This window comes from Seriola dumerili, unplaced genomic scaffold (assembly GCF_002260705.1).
Source record: "Seriola dumerili isolate Sdu_G_001 unplaced genomic scaffold, Sdu_1.0 BDQW01000331.1, whole genome shotgun sequence".
Taxonomy (NCBI): domain Eukaryota; kingdom Metazoa; phylum Chordata; class Actinopteri; order Carangiformes; family Carangidae; genus Seriola; species Seriola dumerili.
This window is the reverse complement of record NW_019174586.1, coordinates 332,377-358,743: the sequence shown is the minus strand read 5'-3', so window position 1 is coordinate 358,743 and position 26,367 is coordinate 332,377. Positions and strand designations below refer to the sequence as shown.

At 39.6% G+C, this 26,367-nt stretch overlaps 1 protein-coding gene across 1 annotated transcript in view; it reads left to right on the top strand.

The window, feature by feature from the left end:
* LOC111232553 (protein diaphanous homolog 1-like) overlaps nt 1-24,459 on the top strand; it is a 41,209-nt gene extending 16,750 nt beyond the window's left edge. Inside the window, exons 2-18 of the mRNA XM_022760128.1 lie at nt 4,420-4,446; nt 5,216-5,380; nt 6,055-6,156; nt 6,896-7,026; nt 7,914-7,997; nt 8,089-8,152; nt 9,039-9,178; nt 9,430-9,535; nt 9,734-9,844; nt 10,092-10,210; nt 11,312-11,428; nt 13,754-13,869; nt 16,055-16,119; nt 19,463-19,642; nt 21,920-22,447; nt 24,021-24,135; nt 24,293-24,459. Coding sequence (XP_022615849.1) covers nt 4,420-4,446; nt 5,216-5,380; nt 6,055-6,156; nt 6,896-7,026; nt 7,914-7,997; nt 8,089-8,152; nt 9,039-9,178; nt 9,430-9,535; nt 9,734-9,844; nt 10,092-10,210; nt 11,312-11,428; nt 13,754-13,869; nt 16,055-16,119; nt 19,463-19,642; nt 21,920-22,447; nt 24,021-24,135; nt 24,293-24,459 — 2,337 coding nt within the window. The remainder of the gene's footprint in view (nt 1-4,419; nt 4,447-5,215; nt 5,381-6,054; nt 6,157-6,895; nt 7,027-7,913; nt 7,998-8,088; nt 8,153-9,038; nt 9,179-9,429; nt 9,536-9,733; nt 9,845-10,091; nt 10,211-11,311; nt 11,429-13,753; nt 13,870-16,054; nt 16,120-19,462; nt 19,643-21,919; nt 22,448-24,020; nt 24,136-24,292) is intronic.
* The last annotated feature ends 1,908 nt before the right edge of the window (nt 24,460-26,367 follow it).

Sequence of the window (26,367 nt, the reverse complement as noted above, 5' to 3'; positions counted from 1 at the left end):
CTGGGAGTGCGTAGATGTTTTGAAAAGGGCTTTGTTTTGGGGTATTTTGGTTGGTTGACCTGCACAGAACATTGCAAAGCAGCCATCAGTACACCACCCTTCTTACTTTTGTAAAAACCCCCTTAATTGCAACTGTTGAAACTGTGTAGGAACCTGTCACATGCCCCACTTCATCTACACAGCTCATTGTAGCTAATTAGATATATCAACTGATTTAACAGGTTGCCTGTGTTTGGGAAGCTCTCTGAATTATAATCAAGAAGTTTTATGGCTTTCGTTTTTGGCCAAAAGAAGACAAAAACCTTCAGATTCCTTGTAGAGGGAGCTGACTTTTCCAAGAAATCTTATCTGATCATTTGATCTATAAAATGTCACAAAAGAGTGAAAAAGGCCCATCACAATTTCCTAGATCCCAAGGATATGTCTTTGAATTGCTTGTTGTGTCCAACTAACGGCCTAGAACCCAAAGATACTCAGCTTGACTGACAAACAGTCAATGGCAGCCATTCGATAGATTTTAGAACCTGGAACTTGCATATAGTTGGCATTTTTTCTTGATGAATCATTTGATCCATCAGTAGTTGTTGATTAACTTTTTGTTAATTCAATTTAATTATTCCAAGCAGATTGTAATTAAAAGCTAACAGTAATTTAGTGAAGCTTTGGTTTTAAAGAGTTTTACCTGATATGAAAGACAGTTATTTGATACATACATTTGCATTCATTGCCATATTGTGATATACTGTGTATCAGAAAAAAACTGTTATTAATATTGTGGTATTAAATTAAACTGTATCACCCAGCCATATGCATAAATAATTAGTACTTGCAACATAGCTGGCATTAGCTTGTCCATTTAATGGAGGCCTAGGCACTCAGAGCAGTTCTGAAAGTGGTTCTGAAGTGGTTCATTGTTGCTTTTATGGTTCCCCTCAGACAAAGAGACAGTACTTTGTCTCAGTGACAGTCCTGACTCAAACACTGGTAGAGTTTGTCAATGATTGCTTATATTCTTAACTGTACTTGTGGTTTGAAGAGCGGAAATTTGTTAAATTCAAGAATGTTTTTTGCTCCTCCTCCCCCATCTATCTCTACAGGTTTCTTCCTGACATACTCATATTCAGTTTCTCATGTGATTACCCAGAATCCACTGTACCTACTGTCAGCTGTATGTTTCCGCTCTGTGGGCTGAATAGCACCACAACATTTGCTTGTGTGTGTCTGCTGCCTGTGTGTGTGTGTGTGTGTGTGTGTGTGTGTGTGTGTGTGTGTGTGCGCGCGCGCCTGTGCGCGCATGGATTGAGGGTCTGTTATTTAATGGCAGCTGTGTAAGCGGAAACATCCTTCTCTTGACTGCTGTCCCCCCATAATCAGAGCGCCTTCTTTCTGTCTCCCTCTTTCTTTGTCCTTCCTCTTTACCTCTTACTCCCCTGCTACAGAAGAATATCCAATTAACTTGTCCAGCTGTGGCAGTTGCAGTAAAGGGACAGCCCACCTTATTGTAGGTGTACAGACATCCCTTCACAAGGGAACAGAAAGTCATGATAACTACACTAAGGTTGTTATAAAATCTATGAAGAGCCATCTGTTTAAATTGTACACCTTGAGACAGCCATAGTAAGTTTTGGCTTAAACCTGAAACCTGGATTAGAACAATGAAATAACACATCAAATTTCCTACATCATTTACCCCTGGTTAAATGCCATGTAAAAGCATCAGGCCCGGTTAAATTGTAACGAAAGCCTGCAAATGTTGCATTGTTAGCAGTGGATCTCATTGCAACCTCTATTCATTTAATTTTTCAGCTTTGTTCATTTGATATGATTTGTTTGGATGTGAAGGCTGTCAGCAGGCTTACACTTTGCACACATGCGTATGCTGACATGGATCCAGAGAAAACTGCTTAAGGAATAACTGATTTGTTAAATCCTGAATTATTGCTTTATTATTACCTGCACAGTATTTGAGAGAAATGCATTAAAAGTGTGAGCATCAGTTGTATAGAACATATGAGTGAAAGCTTCATAACCACTTTTTCATTTTTGATACCACAACATTGAGTATCTGCTGGTAATACTACGTGTTTGATACTTGTTTGTCCCTCTTCAATCTTCTGCAGTATTGTAGAGGCATTGCTGTGTGTGGCAATGTCTCATAAAATAATATACCTTTGCTTTTAAATCCTTTTGAGTTGTTAAGCATTAGCTGATACATTTTGAAGTGCAACCCCAAGTTTTTACAGTGTCCTGTCAAAATTAATAGTAACATTGGAAAGATGTCCAAGTTACTGCTTGGCATTTTTCTTGATGTGATTCTTTATGATTCTAATGTGCCCCCTAATTATGTTGATGAAAGACTTGTTGATGTTATAGTATGTGCTCTCTTCAGAACTTTTTAGGGCATGGGTGAAGATGTTTTATAACTGTTGAAGCATCTTTCCTGACGGAGGGTTTCCTAAAGGGACATCATAGCCTGGCCTTGTAGGCAAGACGTGTGATTTCACACCAATGCAGTCAAGAAGAGACAAAACAAATGTATCACAATGCATTGTATTTGTCCCGCTGTTATTTTGCTCTTCAGTATTTCAAAACACATGAATACTAAATCACTTAAGACTAATTTTAAGAGCTGAGAGACATCTAGAGGTCAAAGAGAAATTAAACCAAAAATAACAGGCCACTTATATGAGTAATATGAGCCTTCAGGTTGAAGGAATTTTTCTTCAGGAAAGACTATTCTCAGTACCTGCCATTATGGCTAAAAAAGGCCTCCAAAAAGTGAGCACTTTTACTTGACAAGACTAGGTTTGATGCTGTGGGTAGTATTGTACATTTAGAAGACAACTCGTCTACATAGTGCCTCCTGAGAATTGTAGAAGCACCTAATATCATAAATGAACTCTTTGGCAACCCTGCTTTCACAGTATATCATTAATACCTTTTTTTATGAGGATGGTAATAAAATGTCTTTATTTATCAAATTTGTAAACCCGTTTATGGTTTCCATCTCTGATTCTTAATTTACCCAGACATGACCATTTCGATCTCTTCGCCTAAATTGTATTCGAAGGCCACTGATAAACTCGAATCGCAATGTACTGTAGTCTTCCAGTTTATCTTTGCAGCTGTACATAGCAGAGGAGCTGATAGATGAGATGAGGAACTGGCAAAACCTGTTATGACTTTTTCACGTGTTTTCACTTTAAAAAAATTTAAAGGAAATGGAAAGCATTTTCTCTAACTGTTGTTTTACACCACAGTTGATTTCTGTGCATGCTATCCCTTCTTATTCCCTGTACCTCAATTTTAAAGTTCTGGAATTTACTAATATTTTAAAATCAAAAGACTTTGATAACAAGCTGAACTATAAAGACTAGCTAACAACAGGAGAAGGGGAAACACCTGTGAATAGCACTGTATTCAGTCTGTTTGTGTGCGTCCTTAAATAAGAGGACTTGATGAATACCCTGCTCTATGTTTGACCTTGTGACCACTTGACTGTCAGACCATTGCAGCTCAAACCACCCCCCTCGGGGTTGCATACTATTTGATGTCAGACCAAGGGGTGTTTTGTCCAGACTGATCTGTCTTGTAGGTTGTTGACATAGTTTACCGCTTGTAGCTTCATTATGCCTTTTGGATTCCTCTGTCAAAATACATGGAAAACAGCTTGCCTTTAAATTTGAATACAAGGCAAATTTGCTATCAAGAAGGAAATGTGTATGTCATCCTCCTTTAACTTCTTTCTAATTTCTTTAAAACAACAATTTTCATTTTGGGTTTTTCTTAATACTTGCTTAATCTGTTTATTCTAGTAGATATTTTTGTGTTATGTGCTCTACACAAACCTTCTCAGGGCATGTTTATCTGGTCTAAAATTGGTACTGCTGATTGGACTGGGCTTCGTGCAGGAACATTATTGGGTGTAGCCTGACATCTAGTGGCTAAGACATGCTAATGTGTGTGTTTTTTTTTATTATTTAAGATACAATGGTGGCACTTTTTCCCCTGTACAACTTTATCTATACCCCTCTGACCCACCTTTGACTGTTGATGACTGTTCACTGCAAGTCACCTGCAATTACCTTCCAAATGTCCTAATTAACTCAACTGTCTTTACTCCAATTTAGATGTAATCGTCCTCTAGAAATGTGTATGAATAAATGGATTGAGTTATCACAGTCTTTTACTTGCAGGGTTTCTCTCTGTCCTACTGTGAATTACTCATGAAACATGTCATGAAACTGACAGTTTCCTGGATCTGGTTCCTGTCGTAAATGATTTCTGTCTAATTGATTCTTTCTTTTTTTCCCCCCTCCATCTGACTCCCTTCTTGTCACTGCTTTTCCCTATCGTCTGTTTGATTTTTCTTTCCCTTCCGTGGCATATTTCTCCCTTTCATTCGTTCATCCTCTACAGAAACTCAAACGGCTGATTCCTGATGAGGTAGGTTTGTTACGGCTTACCACCATCACCTGTGTGCTTGACTCAACCATCTGTCACTGTGCCTTTTGATAAACGAACTCACTATTATCCATTTAATGTCATGTCACCGTCTGTCTCATACCTAATCCACCACAACCACCATGTGTTATTAAGTATCTGTGTTTTGTCGTGTGCTGTACTCACATTGGATGTGCATGCTTTCAAGATGCACACTGACAGCATGAAATACTTGGCACATAGAGCAGTGATACCTTCATGTGCCTGCAACAGGAGGGTGTTGACAGATTATTTTCATTAATCATCATGGATAGTCATTATGTCAGTATTTGCCAACTATACGTGCACCCAAAAGTTGATGTTCTTCAGTGTTTTTCATTTTGCAATAAATGATAGTCAGAGCAAGTGTCGGTAATGTACCACACAAAGTCATTAAAACCAGAGGGGAGGAAATTCCCCATCAGTGTCAACTGCTTGTTAACTTTGTGTGGTAATGTTTGTTTGCAAAAACCTTTGATGTCTCTAATCCCCTCTCTAATCATCATCTCACATTGTTGAAAGGTTTCTACTGTTGTATAAAATACAACATCCCAAAACTAAAGGAGAAATAACTATTAAACATTGGTATTAAGACGGTAGGCCTATTTTCAAAATGTGAGTTGATGAGGGATTGCTACCTCATTTTTGTGGCCCAACAGTGATGGATTACACTTTGCAGTTTTTCACTCTGACCTCTTTCCTCTAACCTGTGTCATGTTGTTTGCTAATCTAGTTGGAGCGTTTCACCAGCATGAGGATGAAAAAGGACAAGGAGAAGCCCGGCCATATGCCAGGTCAGCGTCACTCTTCAGCTGCCAGCTATGAGCTCAATCCTCAGAGTGCCATGCTGCATGATCATTCTGATGAATACGTCCTGGAGCTCTTCGAACAGATGCTGGTGAGAGAGGCCATAAAAGTGTGTGGGTGTGGGTGGGTGTGGGTGGGCGTGTGTGGGTGTGTGTGGGCGTGTGTGTGGGTGGATGTGGGGAATTCAGCTTTCAAGGAATCACCTGTTCATTATCTCACCTGCACAGCCATGGAAACTTGTGCTTTGTAAATTTCACACACAAATACATAATCAATTACTGGATAATGCCTCTGTAGAATTGCCCCAAAACCATTAGATTATTGTTGAAAGGATAGTGTAATGTAAATGAAAAACCATTGCGATAGTTTATTCTTTACGTATGTTTGCTCCAAATAGTAGAATGTTTTGTGAAGGACTACCTTACAGCACAAAGAATAAATCTCTTGCGTCAAGCGAAGTCTCAAAGTAATGTAGTATCATCTAATAATTCTGCTCAGTATCTTAGCACACTTAAATCACCTCTGCTCAAACATTTAAACAAGGCATCTGTTATTATCTTGCAGTGGCTTTATCTACCTTGTGTCCAATTTAGGAAAGACTGGTTGACACACCTTATTGTAATTCTTCAAATGTATTGTACACTCCATTTTAGGATATTTTCTGTTTATTAATTACTTTATATCCTTGTCTCACAATACTTTGTTTATCCCTCCATCCTACTTCTTTCTTTTTCTTCCTTTCTCTCTCCTCTTGTCTTTCTCCAGGTGGATATGAACCTGAATGAGGAGAAGCAGCAGCCTCTAAGAGCGAAGGACATTATGATCAAGCGAGAGATGGTCTCTCAGTACCTCCACACATCTAAAGCTGTCAGTACCAAAATAAGTAGTGCCAATACAGTGTGCTGAAGGGAATTTGCAGACAGCTGCATACAAATTGTTTTTTCCAGTTGGAAAATCAACACAAGTTGCATCACACGTGGACCTTTACATGCCATGTAGTCCTATGCAAAGTAGACAGTGCTACACATGGGCCTGTTTTGTCATATTCACTTAAAAAACTATGCAATTAAGCCAGACAGGAGTATTTTTAAGGCTAAATAAAAAAAAAAAAAGTGATCAGAATAATGTAATGCAGAAGATTGGAGTATTGCCTTATTCAGACTGGATATATTATATACATTAGAAAAATGTATTCATTGGTGAAATGTAGAATCAACGAAACATTATAACATCATTGGTAGGACCAGCTTCCCCTCTTGTACTGTAGTTGGCTAAATAATCTTTCAAAAGCAGCAGGTGAAATATAATTAAATATGCCAAAAGCAAGTAGCTCAAGGGACCTACACAACCAAGCACTAATGGCTGCTAGTACAGTTCGTTTAACTGTGAAATAAGCTAATTAAGAGAAAATTCCTACACACAGTGCCATTTAATTCTGCAACTCAACATTTCCAATTGAGCTTGACTGTTGCCCTCTGTGCCTTCCCGTTGTGCTTTCTTGTGGAAATAAAACCAATTAAAACCTGCAAGAAGAGAACTATAAATGCAGAAAACAAAGTGATTTTGTGTTTTGTGTGCCTGCTGTGTGTTTATTTTTGTTCATTAGGGCCAAAACCAGAAGGAGAGCTCCAAATCAGCCTTGGTGTACATCCAGGAGTTAAAGTCAGACAGCAGAGACACACAGCTTCTGGGCTGTCTGGAATCCCTTCGAGTCTCACTCAATAACAACCCTGTCAGGTAAAACACATATACTTACATACAGATACACACAGTGCATATAAAAGAGAGCACTAAGCCAATTAAGTGCAGGAATTGCTTTTGAATAACTGTCAATCTCCTGGCCAAGTCAGTTCAGACCACAATTCACTTTAGACTTAGTGCAGGACTTAAAAATTGCTGGTCATCTTTCATGATCACCATGCAACTTTATAGATGTTGCGCCTTTGGCAAAGAAAAATCATAAAAATTGCAGTGTTTAGACATACAGAGCTGATACAGACCCATTCACTAAGGTTTCAATTGCTAGTAAAGAAGCCTTTAGTCAATACTTTGATGAAGGGGGCAAAGACAATGAAAAACATTCGCTCACACAGGTGAACTATTTACATGAAACATTATTTTCTGTTATATATATATTTTTACTTAATTCACATAAGTTTGTATAGTTTTTGACTTTGGCATTACAGAGTCTTAATTTATCAGTGTTAAGACGTGCAATTAATCCACTGTGATTTAAAAACTCAAACATAATTAACAACACAGGCCTGTTAGTCCAGAAAGTTTAGAAAGTTAGTACAGCAATGAGTGAAACCTCACAGAATCTAACAAATCAATCAGCAAATGTGAAGCATAATGAAATTTATTTATGGAAATACGTCACAATAATACTATACAGTATATACCCCTGAAGCATTGGGGTCACTGTTGCCATTAATTTGTTATATTATACATTTCTCATTTAGCATGTACAAGAGCATATCCAGATTTTAAAACAGAAAATAGCCAAATTAAATTAAACAAAATATATCCCACGGGAATGGGAAATGCCAAAGGGAAAAAGGTGTGTGATGAAACGTGAAAATTAAATAAACGGTGTACTTATCATGTGGTCTTGTCATTTCCAGTTGGGTGCAGAACTTTGGAGATGAGGGCCTGGCCTTGCTGCTGAATCTCCTTAGGAAACTACAGGATGAGAAAGACGAGTACCCGTAAGACACTTAAATCACAGGATCTAAATATTGTACTTTCTAGCAATGTGTTTGCAATATCTGTCTGTGTGTCTGCTCTCCTTTCAACTAGAATGATCGGAGTGAAATGCCAACACGAGATCATTCGATGTCTAAAAGCCTTTATGAACAACAAGGTAATACACTTTCTTTGCTTTCTTTGCTTACATCATAATACTTCATCCTTTCTTCGGTAGAACTTGTAATAGAAGCGTCATTAGCCCATTTAATGTCCTTGTTGTAGTGTAGCAATTCTTCCACTAGAGGGCATAACTTTCGCCTGCTCATTACAGTGAATGCAGACACTGATAAGCTATGAGAATCCTCAGAGTATTTTGTGCACTGATGTGTCTAACTCTAGGTAACCAGTATAAATCTATTCAAAATCTATTATATTTAATGATTATATATCAGTAATTAATAATCATTCGGTGCCTAAGAGAGACAAAATGCTACACTACTTTTTATATCTTAAAGCAACATAGTTCTGATAAGCTAAGATCAGTGTAATAACAACTAAAAACTTAAAGGTACAGACAAACTGAATTTTGAAACAGCACATCAGGTTAATTGATAGAACACAAATATTGTTCAATAATGGTTTAAATCAGATTGATAAGAAGGTAGTCTTACTTTTATTAATGAAGATTAGTCAATTATTTGTAAACTTTAAAATATAGGTCAGTATTAGATTTTGGATGTATTAATACCTATCGTCTAAAAAGAAAATTTGTCAGGCTTAGTTTAATCCTTGTCCATAATAACAACCTATAGTAAAAACACTTACTATAGTTGGTAATCATTAAAAGTATGAGCTCTTGTCAGATTGTTACACCAATAATGTAAAAATAAATATATGCATGTCATTGACAAAGTTGTTTTAGTCAGAGTAAGTTCTATCTCGACCAAGAGACCCATTCTTCTGATGTCAACACTATAACTTGAACCATGAAAGCTCTGCCTTCCTCTTGCCTGCAGAAAAGAAACCCTAAACCCTACCTCCTTCCTTTCTCTCCCCTTTAGTATGGTCTAAAATCCATGCTGGAGTCAGATGAGGGAATTCCTCTGCTGGTCAGAGCCATCAACCCTGCAGTGCCTCATATGATGGTGGATGCTGTCAAGCTGCTGTCTGCCATCTCCATTTTGCAACATTCTGAGAACCTGTAAGCATGAGTGCAAGGTTGACATGATGCCATATAATAAGCTGAACATCTCCAACTCTTCCCCACAGTTAAAGTTTGGAACACAAGTCTTGTTACACGTAGTTACAGTCTTGAAGTGCGCCATTGACTAGCTGTCAAATAAAGCAACAGAATGTACTTTATGATTATTTTTTCATGGCAAATGTTCTACTTTTGTATTTTTTAAATTTAGCTACAACAATTTATTATACACAACTATCTATTTTTTACAGCCATGAACGTGTCTTGGAGGCCATTACAGAGGAGGCTGAGAGACGGGACATTGAGAGATTTCAGCCTCTCCTTGCTGGCATGAACAACCACAACATTGCTCTTAAGGTATATCCCGTTTACAGATTCACACACATACTTGAATGATTATAAATCCCCCTGTGTGTTTTTGTTTGACAAACAGCACTACTTGAGCTCTGCTGACATATATGAATCTTGACAGACATATAAACTGAAACTTTTACTAGTTGGTGGAGGTATACAAAGTGGCAAAGTGGTAATTCTAGTATGATGTGTTTTTGGCAGGGTGGCTGCATGCAGCTAATCAATGCCTTGATCAGCCAAGGAGAGGAGTTGGACTTCAGGATCCATATTCGCTCTGAACTGCTAAGACTGGGACTCAGAGACCTGCTGACGGTACAGAAAACCCACTCTTTTGATCTTTCTCTCAGAATGACTCTCCAATAACACACATTTGTACAGCCTTACTCTTCATGTCTGTCTCCCTCTTGATGCCTCTGTCTTGCCGACTGGCTGACGAACACTCATATGCTGTAAAAACTTTCTCTCAACTGTTCAAACTCAATGTTTGATTGTCACACTCTTCTTATTCTCCCTCTTGCCTTTTCATCCCTCTGCCTGCATCCTATCCCTCTCTCTGCAGGAGGTGCGGACGATAGAAAATGAAGAGCTGAGGGTGCAACTTAACGTGTTTGATGAGCAGGCTGAGGATGACTCTGAGGACCTCAAAGCACGTCTTGATGACATCCGCATTGAGATGGAATATCCTTCCACTGGAAAAAATGTCCCTCTGCAGAAATTCAAGGTCTACTTTTTGACTTTGAAAATGAAAAGTATCAGTATGTTCATAGTTTTACTTTACATTACTTTGCTAGCTTCATGAGCGAGAGGAAAACCTTAATTTGATTGGTTTTTCATAATTTTATAATAAATTGTTCGTATATAGAATCATATGTATTATAAAAATAAGTCCGTTATTTACACAAAAGGTTGCTCCTTTCTTCCCCTTTATAATCAGCCTGACCACTTTCTTCTAAGACAGAGGTTAAATGAATATTTCCATATTCAATAAGCTAAGTTTGCTGGCTCAAGGGAGCCAGTGTAACCTTCTGTAGGCTTTTTTACATTTAAAATTCATCTGAGCCAATTAGCATTATATTATTATAAATACACATAAGAGTCAGTCGAGTTAGGTACACAAGAACAATAGGAACTGCTTATTTAAGAGTTGATTTCTATTGTCGCATATAAACTTGATGGTTCCTGCTTCTACACTTTGATGTTTTTGTGAATACATGCCAGGTTTTCAGTAAAAAGAATCAAGCATACTGTAAAAGTGTACATTTCAAAAATGGATTAAAAACTAATTTCACCAGCTGCTGTAATGCCTTCTGCTGCTTTTGACATGCAGTTACAATTTTCAACACAAGGTGTCTCCCAGGTTTACCCAATCCTGTGTAAACACAGTCTGCTTGTCTGACTGGCTGCACATGCAGTGCATTTAAAAGTCTTCAGACCCCTGAAAACAAAAACATACCTGTCTGATAAGGCTGGTTAGGGATACATTACATCACACTGTGGCTGTGGCTTTACAGCATAGATTATCAGATGAACAAGTTCAGTGTCTGTCTGACTTGTATATCACTGAAATTCTGCAGTTCACAAACAACAGTGTTCACTTGTGTTGTTCCAAGCCTTATATATGTAATATACTGTATGCAGTGAATGTTGGTGCAAGACTATCCAAAGTTGTCACGGTTTGTGCTATAGTGAATGTTGAACATGTTTTGTATGGTGTTTTTAATATTTGTCTGAACGTCTTCATATTATTGTGCTAATTGAGCCTTAACTTATTTGCTTCAATGATGTGAGGGAAGTGTTTGAGATTCTGGTCAACACTGTTAAGGACTCCAAAGCTGAAAGCCACTTCCTGTCCTTGATGCAGCACCTGTTGCTGATCCGCAGTGATTATTACGCCAGGTAACACACACACACACACACACACACACATTGTGATAAGAGACTAGAAACTGTATCATCTGGGATTTACTTGTCACTGCTGTCCCATTACTGTGATGCAGTTGTCTTTTATGGGTAATAAAAACTAGAATAAGGTTAATTGTTACAATTTTCTCAATGAGTGGCTGTATTTCAGCTAAATAAAAAGAAAAATTCATGTCTGTTACATCATCAGATCACTTCATACTTCACTGTAAACAACATACAGGAAGACATAACGCAGAGCACACAAATAACAATCACAGTATTCTGAAGTGGACAGAGAAAAGATGCATGAAGCACAATGCAAAGCTGCCATTTCCTACATAGTACTTGCAGTACATGCAGTCATAAAAAATGCCAAAATCAATTTTTTTTTCAGTTGCCTACTCTTCATTCAGCTCTCCCTCCTCTTAGCCCTTCCCTTCATTTGCTGTTTGTTTTTTAGTGCACCGACGCTAAGCTCTGAAATTAATGCATGCAAAAAAGTCCATTGAGATGAGATGAGCACCATGACCTCTTATCACCAGAAATATGCTAATGTCTCTCCCTGTGTCTTCCAAAGCCCTCAGGGGTTTAGCTGTGGAAACTGAGGAGAGAGGAAGAGAGAATGATTGAATGACAAGATGGGAGCAGATAGTGTGTGCACATTTACACACATATAGTATGTTCACTTTCACAAGAATGGTTCCCTTAATGAAATGTCACTGAAAAGGGCAAAACGCACAAAAACATGTGTAGGCATGCACATATTTGAGATGAATTAGTTGTGTTGTCCAGTGTTGTCTTGATTGTATCAGACAGGCAGGAAATTGTTGTGTATTTTTAGCACAGTTTGGAGAATAAATTGTGAGCATTGAAAAAGGAAGGCTGGTACAAACATCTGGTCCTAGTTGAAGTCTTTTTACTCCCTCTTCTATTTCATCCACCCTTTCTTTCCTTCCTGTTTTCTCCATCCAGGTGATCCAATGAAACACAATAGAGGTTGTCTGTAATGGACTCCACAGAGAGACAGGAAGAGAGGGTGGGAGGGAGAGCTGTAGAGTGGCAGAAAATACAGCTTGGTAATTACAGAGATGAAAAGAGAAGGGAGGTGGAGGGTGAGACAATAATGAGGAAGAAATTGAGAGTTGAGGTAAATTGCTAGGTAGATGTTGAGAGAATGAGGGAAGTACATACAGGAAATGAAAGGGTTAGCATTTGTGTGGGAATGAATGAAAGAGTACCTGCTGCTTTGCTCTTTTTTCATTCTCGGTCTTGCTCTATTTCAATCTCGACTTGAGATGGAGTCCAGGGAATTTACTCAAATGCACTCATATATTTGGCCATATTTATAGTCATACGATGCGTGTCCACAAACTTTTAAGGGCTTAATAGAAGGAGAAAAACCCATTGACATCTATGTATTCAGTTTAGTATTCGTCAAAATGTATATAGCCTCATGCCTACCAACAACCGTTTTCCTAATATATCTAATTTTTAGATTTAATTTGTTGGGGATTTAATCTGTTTTTATAAAGAGTGTCAGGATTCTGGATATAGTCAAATACAAGTATTAAGTTTTTTTCCTCAGTTTTCCAGAATGACACTAGATGTCTCTCTCGCTCCATGAATAAATCTAAGCTTTAGGAAAAAAAAAAAAACTTGAAACATAGTGAATGATTGGAATAAGTGTTAGACAAAGGCTGGGTGACTAAGAGAGACAGAGGAGGGAGGGGAGAGAGACAGAATAAATAAGGTGTTGAGTTTGTGACTCTGGCAGCATCTAATGGGGTCAGGGAATAAGACACCTCCAAAATTGAGTGTCTGTCTGAAGCTAGCTTGATCAGACGGAGCGCTGGACATACACCAACACACCCTCACGAACACAGTTGCACACAATCAATCTTTGTGACAAGAAACTCAAACTGTCATGCTCACACAGACAGCCAATCTCAGTTGCAGACAGAGTGACAAAGCATGCGTGTTCACAAATGTATCTGAACAAATGAACCCACTTGCTCTTTGTCAGTCCCACCTTCTATTCACATAATATGCCAGATTCATTGTTAATGTAAAATACATTGGTATTATAAAATATATACATATACTGTATTTGCCTTTGTGGACACAACATGCAAAGTATGTTGAGATTATGTGAGATTATGTTGAGTTATCTCTTTTTTTCCCAGCACCACATATAAACTCTCCTTCTCCATTGTTACCCTCCTTCCATCCCTCTTGTCTTATCTTCCCCCTGTCTCTCTCCATTTCTTTCTCTCTGTCTCCTAATCCATCTCTCTGTAAATCTGCCACTCCTTCTCCCAGGCCTCAGTACTACAAATTGATAGACGAGTGTATCGCTCAGATTGTGCTGCACAGGAATGGAGCAGACCCTGACTTCAAGTGCCGTAACCTTAGCCTCAACATTGAAGGCTTGATAGGTGAGTTGTTTGACCAGACCATACACACATGATCAAGTCTTTCTCTTCTTCTTGCTTGTTGTACATGGTGCTGCCTTGCCCATCACCCAACACCCTTAACATTTAGAGCTATATACATGCACATAATACACATGGGCCTGGAAAAATCAAACATTGCTGCACAGTACTGTGCAGGTTGAAACTTTCAAGGTATTTCACTACCCCACTTTAATCACCATGTTACTTCAATGGCAATATACTTGCCCTATGTGATTTAGTTTAAGTGAATTTGGCCAGAATGCATATCACATTGGCTATCTACATGGTGGTCAAATGTACAGTGGCCCAGAAGCACCACAAGGTGGAGCCAGAGAGGGAGTGTGCGTTAGTGTGGGCTAAATTGTGCTACAGGTTTTACAGTCATAAGTTGGTGGTGTTAAATGAATTTTATCAAGAAGATAAAAGCTGTGTCAGTCTGAGCAATCCCAGAATCTGATTTCACAATATAGTAGGTGAAATTTCTTTTCCAATATTTGATCCCTGACACACAACTTTAGATTGGTTAGATGGTAACTCTTAGGCACTGGTGGTGAATGTATTAATATAATAAAAGTCAATCATACCCAGGTACATGTGTCTTTAAAGCACCTCCTATGGTTTACTTCCTGTGAGGAAGACACAAAATCCCTACAAGCTACAGCGGTGACACAGACTTTTCTCTGTGGATCAAGAATGTATTACGATGGCCATTGATCTATGTCATCCCCTGTCACTCTCTATTGAATACAAACCTAAAGTGCTACATTTTCACCAAAATATAAGCATTCTGGTGAGAAGTGGTGCGCACTGGTGTATCTGCATATAGATTTTGTGAACCACCTGCTGACAATTGTGAGCTAAACCAGAGCAGGGTTGGAGGTGCAGGCCATGTCTCAAGAGTTCAATACTCCTTTATGGCAGGTCTCCGTTGCTCACCGCAGGAGGCTCTAATTGCACTGCTTCTAAATGCGTCCTGACACACACACAGGCTGGCTGGCCTCCTTTAAGACTGCCAGAGTTATTATCGGTGGAAAGCAGCCCAATTCTGCCCTGCATGCATTATTTAGTGTTTTTCTTTGAACTCTGAAATTCAGCACAGTTTTTTTCCCCACATTCTGTCTCCCTTAGTGCTCTCTATTCGAAGTTTGTCCCATTTAGCCCAGCCACCATGACAGAAGTAACCCCCCCCATTACACATCCAATAACCATGTGAACTCGAACACAAATGCACACTTTGAAATTGTGTGCGGGTTGGCATATTATTGTGAGGTTCTACTATGTGGTAAAACCTTCTCTTTCGCAAAATAGATTTCTTACTTTGCTCTGCCTTGCTTACAAGCTTATCTAGATATACAGAGTCTTGCATAGTTTCAACTACTTTTTCCACTAGCCATATTTTCATCACAGCTGAAGACTCGCACTTTATCTCACAATCTGTATGAATCTGTTTTCTATGAGTTTATGTAATTTCTTTTTCTATTTTAGCTTTTCACAGCTCTTCTATCTCAGCGATCTATCTGCTTGATCCCCCTCCTGGGCATCATGATTAGCTGTCTTTGATCCAGTGACTTTGTGGCATTCATCTTCATGTTAATTAGCTCTTTTACTGCACATGCTCGCTAAGCCCTTTGGCACTGAACCACCTGTAGACCCTGCAATTATTCTGTAAAAGTACCCCGTTGGTTAGTCTGTGTCCTTCTAACCCTGTCCTCTGCCAAGCTGATTCTGTGATAATGGATTACTCTCAGACTGTTATATGGTCTTTCTTTTATTTTTTTCACAGTCTTTCCAAAAAGAATGGGTAAATATAAGAATTTTAAAAAGTGGTGTGAGATAGTTTTCACATACAGGAAAATGTAAAAGAAAACCTTTCTCACACATACACATAGACAGAGGTTTATAGGAGGCTTTAAAGGTAATGATGTGTAGAAGAAGCATGCAACAGACAGCATCCTATTGTAATGAGATGCAACTTTATTTATTATTAAAAAAAACAGGAAGATAATAGAATGCTTACTCTGTGTGTCTGTGACTGTATGTGTACACACAGCATGTGGATGCAGATGACTTTACGGTTAGATGTGTGTAGGTGCGTTATCTGAAGCCCTTATCTTATCTACCTTTTTTCTCTCTCTGTCTTTTCCTTCTGTCATTTCTTTGCCCACAGACAACATGGTGGACCAGACCAAGGTGGAAACCAGTGAGGCCAAGGCCACTGAGCTGGGGAAGAAGGTGAAATACACACCAATTTATTCACATTTAGAATCACAAAAGCACTCCCGTACACACTCATACACAACAATAGCATGCTATACACACACAGACATATTTACTTGTCAACCCAAAAGCACACAAGCTATTACAATCATAAAGACACAACAGAAAATCATACATAGAAAAAAAAAGCTAACATTTCCCTCTGACACACACAGACACATTTGGGATCGTACTGAAATTTAATGTGACCAGTGTCTGGCTGACATGAGATGACAAATGAGAAAAAGGGGGGAACAGAGGGTGAGTAAGAGAATGAGCATACACATGTCTATCTGACAGCCAACCAGCAGACAAATATTCTTACAGGCTAGCAATCGGGGTAAATGCCTTGAGTGCAGTGTGCTGCTACCCTGATGATTCTGTCCGAGTGACAGGATAATTGCAAAGAGGGAGGTGAAACTAGCCTTCATTCTGGCGCACCCACTCTAACACAGGCTCATAGCCACTGAACACATGTACACACGTACATCCACACAAATACACATTACATGAACACACTTGGATTCATTTTCGTTGACCACGCACACACCATAGTGCCAGTTGTGCATGATGGGGTAATTGCAGGCAGTCTCTTTGGCAGGAATTAAGGATGAGGCTGTCAGGACGCTGACAGCGAGAGTAACGGATCTGCTGTCTGCAAATTAAACAGTCATGTGTGTCTGTGTATTCATGTATTCATCTGTTTAAATACTCTTATCCTGTTTGTCAAGTGTCCTAGAAGAAAAATCCTTGAAAATTTATGAAAGTTTGGAAATTAAAACTGGGTGTAAAATGTCTCTTTAGCTCTTTTTTCTTCATGGATGTGAAGTCTTTTAAAATGGAAGTGAGAAGTGAGCTCATACAAGTGCACTGAAGCATCCTAACTCAATAATTGACACTAATTTGCAGTGTAAATTATACAATGAAACTGAAAGCACTAGACTGCAGGAAATGGCTTCTACAGGTCTTCGAGATATGGGAACTTCTGCAGCTTCAAGAGGAAGGCTAAAAGCTTCTGCATGCAAGCATACTGTTCCCATATCTCACTGGAGAACCCTAGTGTTTTGGTGGTGTCAGGACTGTATTTACTTAATGTTTTACGAAATGTTTTAGTTCTCCCTAATCACCCTTTTAAATTACTTTTTTATAAAATTAAATGGCCTTTGAAGACTTGTTTTTAGACTGGTGGTTAAACCACGAAAGCTTCAGCAGATGACTAAAACCACACGGTGAATTTTTGCCAGCACGATCAGGAAGGTCACAACTGTATAACAATTTTTTTTCTCCCTTCTAAATTACCATGACATCATCTCCACTCAAGAAATCTGACACTTTTTACTAAAACCTCCCTATATCAGACTCTGGCTTATTATGGGGAAATACTGACCTATATGATCAGGCAAATGAACCTTTGATTGACCATTTTTCCAATACTTTTCAACAATCAGAAAGTGAATCTCAGGATTCCATAACATGCAATATTTTATATAATAATGACCCTGACACAAACTGTTTTGCTCAACTGAAACAAGTTTCTTTCATAATATCTGATTACTACAGAGAGAATGAATTTAAATCATCTGTTGACCTCCGGAAATTAAAAAGTGACTTTTCCCTTATTCATATCAATGTTTGCAGCCTCACAAAAAACTGATACTGTGTCCTGATATCTCATCCCTAGCCAGGTCTATAAAGACACACAGGACATAATAATGATATATTTAATAGGTGATCTGACTATAAATATTGTAAACTATAAGAATGATAATTTAATTAAGGACTTTATTAACACAATGTGCTCTCATTATATTCATCCTATGATTACAGTACCAACCACCAGAGTGACAGAGACTTCTGCCACCCTGATAGACAATATCAAATTTGTTGGGTAACAATCTGAAATCAGGTGTTCTATGTAGGGATATTACTGATCACTATCAGATCTTTCTAATAGCATTCAAGGAATGTTATAAGCCTACATTTACACTGCATCTTAAATATAAGAGAACCTTTACTAAAGTAAATATAGCAAAGTTCAGTGGTATCCATGGACAGATATCCTACAGTTCATAGATCCAAAAAGGCTTTTGCTTTGTTTTCAGAATGTATTTCCCAGTCCTATGATCTGTGCTTCTCTATTAGATTGATGTCTCCCAAACCTCATCATAAACTGACAAAACTGTGGATAGCTTCAACCATCCTGAAATCCTTGAATACTAAACATAGATCGTACAAAAAAATATCTCCTCAGTCCCACTACATTTAATCTTGCCCAATTTAAAAGTGACTGAAATCAATAAACCACATTAACAGAGGAGCTAAAAAAACACTACTGCAATGTTGAATTATCTAAACACAAAAATGACATGACCCTGTTTTGGAGAACAATTAATTGTATCCTCAACAAAAAGAATAAACACAAGCAGTTACCTAATGAATTAAAGGCTGATTGGGGTCTTATCACTGATCCACAATTAATTGCCAACAATATTAATAGCTTTTTCTCAGTAGTTGGTCCAACTCTGTTCTGCACAATTCCACCCAGAAACTTCAGTTTATGAATTCTCCAATGAATGAAAACTTAGATTTTTTTTTACCAGTTACTGAATGAGGTTCAAACTAAAAGATTCCTCTCCGGGTTATGATAACATTGACAGTAAACTATTGATATGCATTCATGAGTATACTCCTATCTTACAATCTGTCATGTTACCTGGAGAATGGCCCTGGAGGGTTTTAAGCAATTCTCCTACATAGTCATTATAAAAAAAATTGTTATTATTATTATAATTATCATTATTATTATTGTTCAGTATTGAATTTATATTTTTAAATTGGATTTTTCAGTTACTCCAAAAAAACATGTTTTTTTCCTCAGGTATCCGTATGATACTACTAAATGCAAACCACTTTATTATGTTTTATTTGTCCACTCAGTCTGTGCTGCCTCTCCAGAGGTTGTCCAAGTAAAGGGGAAGAGATTTGTTTGCCAGGTTGATGCAGTGGTCACTGGTTGTACTGCATAAGTAATAAAAGTTGCACACAATTAGCTGAATATTCATTCCACAAACATACCAGGGACACCACTTTCATAACAGTGGCACAGTATCTGTGCAGTCAGGTTACTAATGGGATATTGTTTTAGAACCTGAGTGAAATCTGAAAACAAAAAAACATTGTTTACTGCCCTCAAACTAATGCTCCCTAAAACTGAATGCTATGCATGAATTGTAAAGTCATCAAAAACTGTTCCTAGAACTTTTTTTATGATAGTGTGTTTGAGACTGTCCCTCTCTATGACCCTTTACATGTTTAATAGCTGGATACAGAGTTGACAGCACGCCACGAGTTGCAGGTGGAGCTGAAGAAACTGGAGGGTGACTATGAGCAGAAGCTACGGGATCTGAGCCAAGAGAAAGAACAGCTGGCCTCTTCTAAGCAGGAGCGAGAAAAGGAGAACCAGGGACTACAACAACAGCTAAGCTCTCTGAATCAGCAGGTAGACACAAATACAGACACACACACACACACACAGACACACACAGACACAGACACAGACACAGACACAGACACATACACATACACATACACCTACCTGTCTATGAGCACCTCAGTGCCTTTTTAATTCAAATAATTCAAAATCTAAATAGAGGTATTTGCATTGTTGTAATATAAGTAAGTATATATAAATAAGTATTGAATCAATAAGCTTAATGTGACAACTTTACAACAAACCTAAAATGCTTTACACAGATGGAATCAGGAGACTTAGAGCCTTTAAACAATGTTAAGGTTGTCCTTTATGGACCAAAACACACCTAAAGTAGCACTACCAAGGTCAAAGTGTCCCGTGGATGGAACTGTGTATTTTAAAGGGTTAAAGTAAATACCCAAATGCACTGAATTGAAAGTGAGTTGAACCCAGTATCATACCTCCAGAATCTTTGTGGCATGTTGACTAGCTCGGGCTGTATTCCGATCATTACTTCATGCCATTGTAAACATAAAAGAACCACAACATTAGTACAGAATGAATATAAACGGAGTCAAATGACTGAATCAATCTTTTTTATTTTTTATTGTCCGGGAAATACATACACACAAAACACAAACTTCTGCTAAAACTGTAAGAGGTAAAATATTTCAAGGCCTAAAGAAATACGATATCGCAGAAGACTAAGTACCAAAAGTTGTCCAACATCTATGCACACCCACACAAACACAGAAGCCCCCTGGCCTTAAATGATTTAGCCAACTTCTAGCATGGCATGAAAAGAAGACGAAAATCTAAAAGCATATTGTGAGAAGAAGCCAAATCCTTTAGAGATTAAGAAACCCAATAAAAACATGGAAAGTGGGGGAATGGGAGTATAAAGAGTGACTTAAAGGAAGAAGAAAGGAAAAGGATGGAGATAGGACAAACATAATTTTCTAAGGACAAACAGAATTTTTTAAGGCCCAGATACACATGCAGGGTTTCCTGTGCATGTGTGTGTGTGTGTGTGTGTGTATACATACACTAGGGAGGCAAAGATGAGGATTGTTTAGCTGTCAGTGTCCTGCTGCCACACCAGCTGGACTCTGCCTCACAGTGACACCCCAACTCACAAACATACCAAGTGACCCAGAACCGTCTGCCTCTGTGCATGTATGCTCATAACCACATGAAGATGTTTCTGTGTGTGTGTGTCTGTGTGTCTCTATGTCTGTGTGTGTGTGTTTGTCTGTCAGTAAGAGAACTATACAGCTTCCAAAATGAGCTTCATCCAAAGTGGCTAATGCCAGCAGAGTCATCTTCTCAACACGCAAAAGCTCAAACACACACACACACACACACACACAAATGCACACACAGTTGTCCAAAGCATCAACAGCATCACGAGCCAGGCCTCAAACAAGCTTCTCATACTAAGATGGCTCACTTTCTGTGTTTGAGGCACTGCCCATCGAAGATTTCTTCACATGTAGAGATCTCTCACTGTTCCTCTGTGTGATGCCGTGCCCAACTCTTCATCTGCTGCCTCAATAAGAAAGCCTGCCTCGGAGGCCCTTTATGTCTGTTACTGTCTTCTTTTCAAAGTCCAAGGAAACGGCACAATTTGTTGCTCTGCATACAGACACTCTTTCACACATCAACAATGTTTACACTTTACACACCTAAGAACACATACTGTAAATAAACTTCTCTATACATGTACTCTTTAAATCACATATAGAAGGTTCCCAATCAAGTCCTTCTCTCACAGCCCAATATTAGCTGTCTAACTTTAATGACTTGCACAGTTTTCTCAAGAATTGTCGCCTCGCTGATATAAATACTTTAATCAGTATTTCAGTGTTGAAATAAAAAAAAATTATTCACCCTCACTTTTAATATAAAATTTTGTCCTCCTCTTAAAAACTTTTTCTTTTGAATTCCTCTGTGGATTTAATTCCCCCCTGCTATGTTTTTCTCTCTGCGCCTTGTTCTCCATTCTCTCCCCAAACTCAATCCTGCCCAGGCTTTAATCCCTCTCTGTGTTACTCTTTCCCCCTCTTTTGTTCTTTTTTCTCTCAAACCTAATCACTCTGTTGGCATGGTTATTCATAGGAAATGGTGGAAATTGCCAAATCTATACAAAATGTCAATTAAAACAATAAACAACAAATAACAGTCAAGACATGCTATATGATAAATTACTATACTGTATATGGTTTGAATATATACAATGGTATGTCCAGTGGTAGATGGTAATCAATATTAATGATAATGTACCGTGTCCTTACTTCCCTGCAGATTGAAAAGCTATCTAAGGACCTGGAAGAGGCCAAGACTAAAGTTGTCACAGTTACTGTTCCTGTGCCAACACCTGGTTTACCCCCTCCACCACCTGCCCCTCCTCTCCCTGGCCAAAATGTAGGTGTACCCCCTCCACCTCCACCTCCACCCCTACCAGGCTATGCAGCCATACCTTTTCCCCAGCCCCCACCTCCTCCTCCTCTACCGGGTCAGGCCTGTATTCCTCCTCCTCCTCCACCACCTCCTTTACCAGGTATGCCAGGACCTCCACCACCCCCACCTCTTCCTGGCATGCCAGGACCACCACCTCCTCCTCCCTTACCTGGGATGGGACCTCCACCACCACCGCCGCCACCTGGGTTACCTGGTATCCCTCCTCCACCGCCAGGCCCAGGTATGCCTCCACCTCCACCATTTGGCATGGGAGGCTGGGGGGCGCCTGCACCACCTCCACTGCCTTATGGGCTCAAACCTAAGAAGGATTACAAGCCTGAGGTCCAGTTGAAGAGAGCCAACTGGAGCAAGGTCAGTTCTGAGATGGATGGTTCAATATGTTAATATTCAAAGAGTTACTGCAAAATTGTCAGCTGTCTACAGGTGATGTAAAAATATTGTGGAAAAAGAAAAAATCTTATGCCTATGTAGATTCTACATTTTGCTTATGTGCTGGGTACAGATGTTTGGTTGAATTAGCCCATAGCATCTCCAGACTTTTCCTAACTAGCTAATAAATTTTTTTCCAAAGATAAATTGTTGAATGCCAAAAATCACACCAGTGTTGAAAATGAGACAGTTCATACTGTATTTCAGCTCCTCATTATATTCTGAACATTATGCCCATGTAAAATCAGGTAGGGATTTTATTGTAAATAATTCAAACATGATTTAAATTTTGCATGCCAAGTTCTACAATTTACAATTTGAAATAGCCCAGGGTGTGCTTTGTGTGTGCAACAGTGTGAGATGGAGCTTTAACAGTGAGATTCTGACCTAAAGTGACTTTCATGCATACGTGTATCTCATGACTGTGTGCTTCATGTTCTTCTCCTCCCTCTCATCTGTGATGGTTAAAACATCAAAACGGCCCTCTGTCTTTCTTTAGCCTAAAGCTACTGTTTAATGGCTTCAGCAGACTTCATCAGCATTTAGCTTCTCTCTCTCTCCCCTCTCTCTCTCCCTCTCTCTTTCTCTCTGTCTCTCTAGCTGGTGAGAGTGTTTGACGAGGATGTCACAGAAATTGCTTTTTAATAAGCCTTCTTCTTTTAACTGCACCACTGAAAGATAATTAAATTGCTGCTAGAAAGGACAGTATTCTTTTGTAATTTAAATTAACTTTTTTTTCTGGCTTGGACTCATCCTCCTCTTTGCGTGCTCTCTTGCTTTCTTGCTTGCTCTTTCAGCTCATCCCAATATCACATTTCCTCTCCCTACTCTGTCTTTTCTGTCCTACATCCCCATCCCTGAGGCTTTGTCCATAATGAAAGGCCTGATATCTGTAAATTTACTACCACTGCTTTCTCTCTCGCTCTCTTGATTTCACTCTCTTTGTCTTTTCCCTTGATGAGAACACTCAGAAAGTGCAGGAAAAACATACAAAGTTAATTGTGTCTTGTGACTAGAATAGAGAGAGAGTGCAACACCAAGACAAAGAGGGATACAGAGAGAGCACCCACGTAAGGGAGAAGACAGAAAGAAGAGGGGAGGAAAGAAAGTGGAAACCCCTGTATTTCTTAGCATTTCTATGCGTGAATCTCTGAAGCTCAGTATGCCTTGTGGTAGAGACAGTGTGCGAAGATGAGAGAAAATGACTACTTGTTTCCTCCTCTCCCTTTTCTCTTTGTGTCTTCCTTCCTTCCTCCATCCTTGTCCCCTCCCTCTACTACCACACTGCTGCCTCTTCCTTCTACAGTCCTCTTGTTTCTTTTGTTCTGTCAACTTCTTTATCTGCTCATCTCATTGTTTGCCAGGTGCACAGATGACCATTTTTGGAAGATTGAGTCAATTTGATGATGTGGTTAGCTAACAGATTCAATACATCTCTTTCTTTCTCATTTTCTCCTTCTTTCTCTCTCTGTACATACTGGCATTACTCTCTTAGATCGGACCTGAAGACCTCTCTGAGAACAGTTTCTGGACCAAGGCGAAAGAGGAGCAATTTGAAAACAATGAGCTCTTTGCCAAACTCACCTTGACCTTCTCCTCGCAGACAAAGAGTGAGTGTGTGTCTTGTGTGTTTTTTACTACTGTGGTTATCATGTTGTGTTTCACAGTAATAAGCAATGTCTTTCTCTACTTCTCACCTCTCCCACGTCCCTCCCCTCTTTCCCCAACTCCATATCTATTTCAATCCTCCTGTTCTGCTTCCATCAGCCACTAAAGGTAAGAATATCACGCACACACTTCCATTTAGTTGTTTTTTCACACATCTTCTTCAGCCTTTTTCACCCTTCTCGTTCTCTGCTTGGAGGACACGCTGCACATTTACATTATTCAGTAACGCTGTGTCAAAACAGCAACTCACACGAGTTCATGAATAAACCACCCACACCCGTGTTTGTATGTGTGTTCATCTTCTCAATGTGCCCATGACTTGTTGTCCAAAGACTGAGTGCTCACATCCAGGTGAGATGAATTGGGACTTGGGGACAAAGGGAGAGATGGACAAAGCGAGGAGGATAGAGGGAGGGATAAGGAGAAGGTCACTGATGTCCTTTGACTAGCCACCTGCTGTCCTGGCACAAAGCGCTGACACACGGGCGTACGCTCACACACGCACACCTGCCCACTCCTATCACCTTGTCCCAGTGTCACTGAGCCTTCTGCTCTAACTCCTCCATATTCATATCATAACCAGGACACCAGGAACTCACAGACAGACAGTGTGTGTGGGTGTGTATATAATTCCATCTGACCTTCAGATTCAGTCTCAGTACACATACACACACAGACTCTTGCTCATGTCATATACATAAACAGAAGTGTGTATGCACACATGGCTGATGCTAGCTGTTGATGTCAGTAAATGTCAATGTTGGCAGCTGTCCCATCTGCATTCACCTGTATGGCAAGTCCTAACGTCCGCCTGTCACTCCTTAATTTGACCCCCCCACCCCCTTGGCCTGTGCACCCACGCCTCCCCTTTTTATTGGCTGAGACAGCCGCCTGTTCCAGTTGATGTCTAATAACCTTTTCTGAGCGCTGACTATAAAGACACCGTGGCCTTTTCCTAGGCCCACACCTGTCTGTATGTCTGCCCATGTGGATGTACTGTGTGAGAGAGAGGGAGAGAGAGAAAAGGAGACGCCAGGTGTTTATTACTCTGTATGTGTTGTTGATTTCCTGTGTGTGTTTTGAATGTGTTGAAGTCTGGTAGTTGGGAATAAAACATTATTTGAAACAGAATTGGGATTTCATTGAAGTTCACCTTTATTTTCATTATATAGCACTTTAAAAAGTAAACAGATTTTGTACCAAAGTGGTTCACAAAGACAGACAGGGATAGGAGTGATCTCCTTTCTTGGACCTTGTTAATAACTGGCCAGCAGCATTTTGAATTGAGATAGTAGCCTAAGGGATGCCCAAGTAGAGGGAGTTACAATGGTCAAGCCTGGATGACATTAGTGCATGAATGACTTTCTAGATCAGAGGGTGATTAGAAATGCCTAATTCTGGAGATGGTTCTACTTTGGCAGAAGCTGGGTAGGAGGTGTGTCTTATCCTTATTTAAATGAAGGAATTTATTAGTCAACCAGTCTTCAATATCTTGGAGACAGTTTTGAAATCGAGTTACATCGTCCTGATTTTGGGAATTGAGGGGGAGGTAGATCTGAGAATCATCTTCGTAGCAGTGAAAAGACATTATATGAGTTTGGAAGATTCTTCCCACCAGGAGCATGTAAATACCTGACCTTTTGTGTTGGCATCTTATGTTTTGTGTGTGTGCTTGTGAGTGCTCATGTGTAGTCTGACCCAAACTGTGACTATAGTGTGTATACTGTATGTGTGTCTGTGGCTGTATATGTGCACATGCTCAATAAGCTACCAGCTCTGGTTCTGCAGATTGACCCTTCACCCCTCATCCGTCCTTCTCTTGCTTAAATACACAGCTCAAGGCCTAATGCATTCCTCCTGACCTCCCTATCATTCTCCTTATCCCTCACCTCTGGGAGCCCAGCTTCACTCTTCTTCATCCTCATCCTACCCCCCCACCCCCCCCACTCTTGTGCCTCCCATTCCTTGTTACCCAGCAAAAGCAGACCGACACCACACCGAGCCACCGCTGACCCTCCCTGACCCTTCCTTCTCCTCTCCATCAGCTGCCCAGCAGCGCAACTGGGGTTGCACACACACACACACACCCACACAGAAAACAGAGGGGGGGTAGTGTGCTCAAGGCAGGTTCAGAGGTGCTGACCTCGGAGGCTCCATAGAAGAGCAGTGAGCTG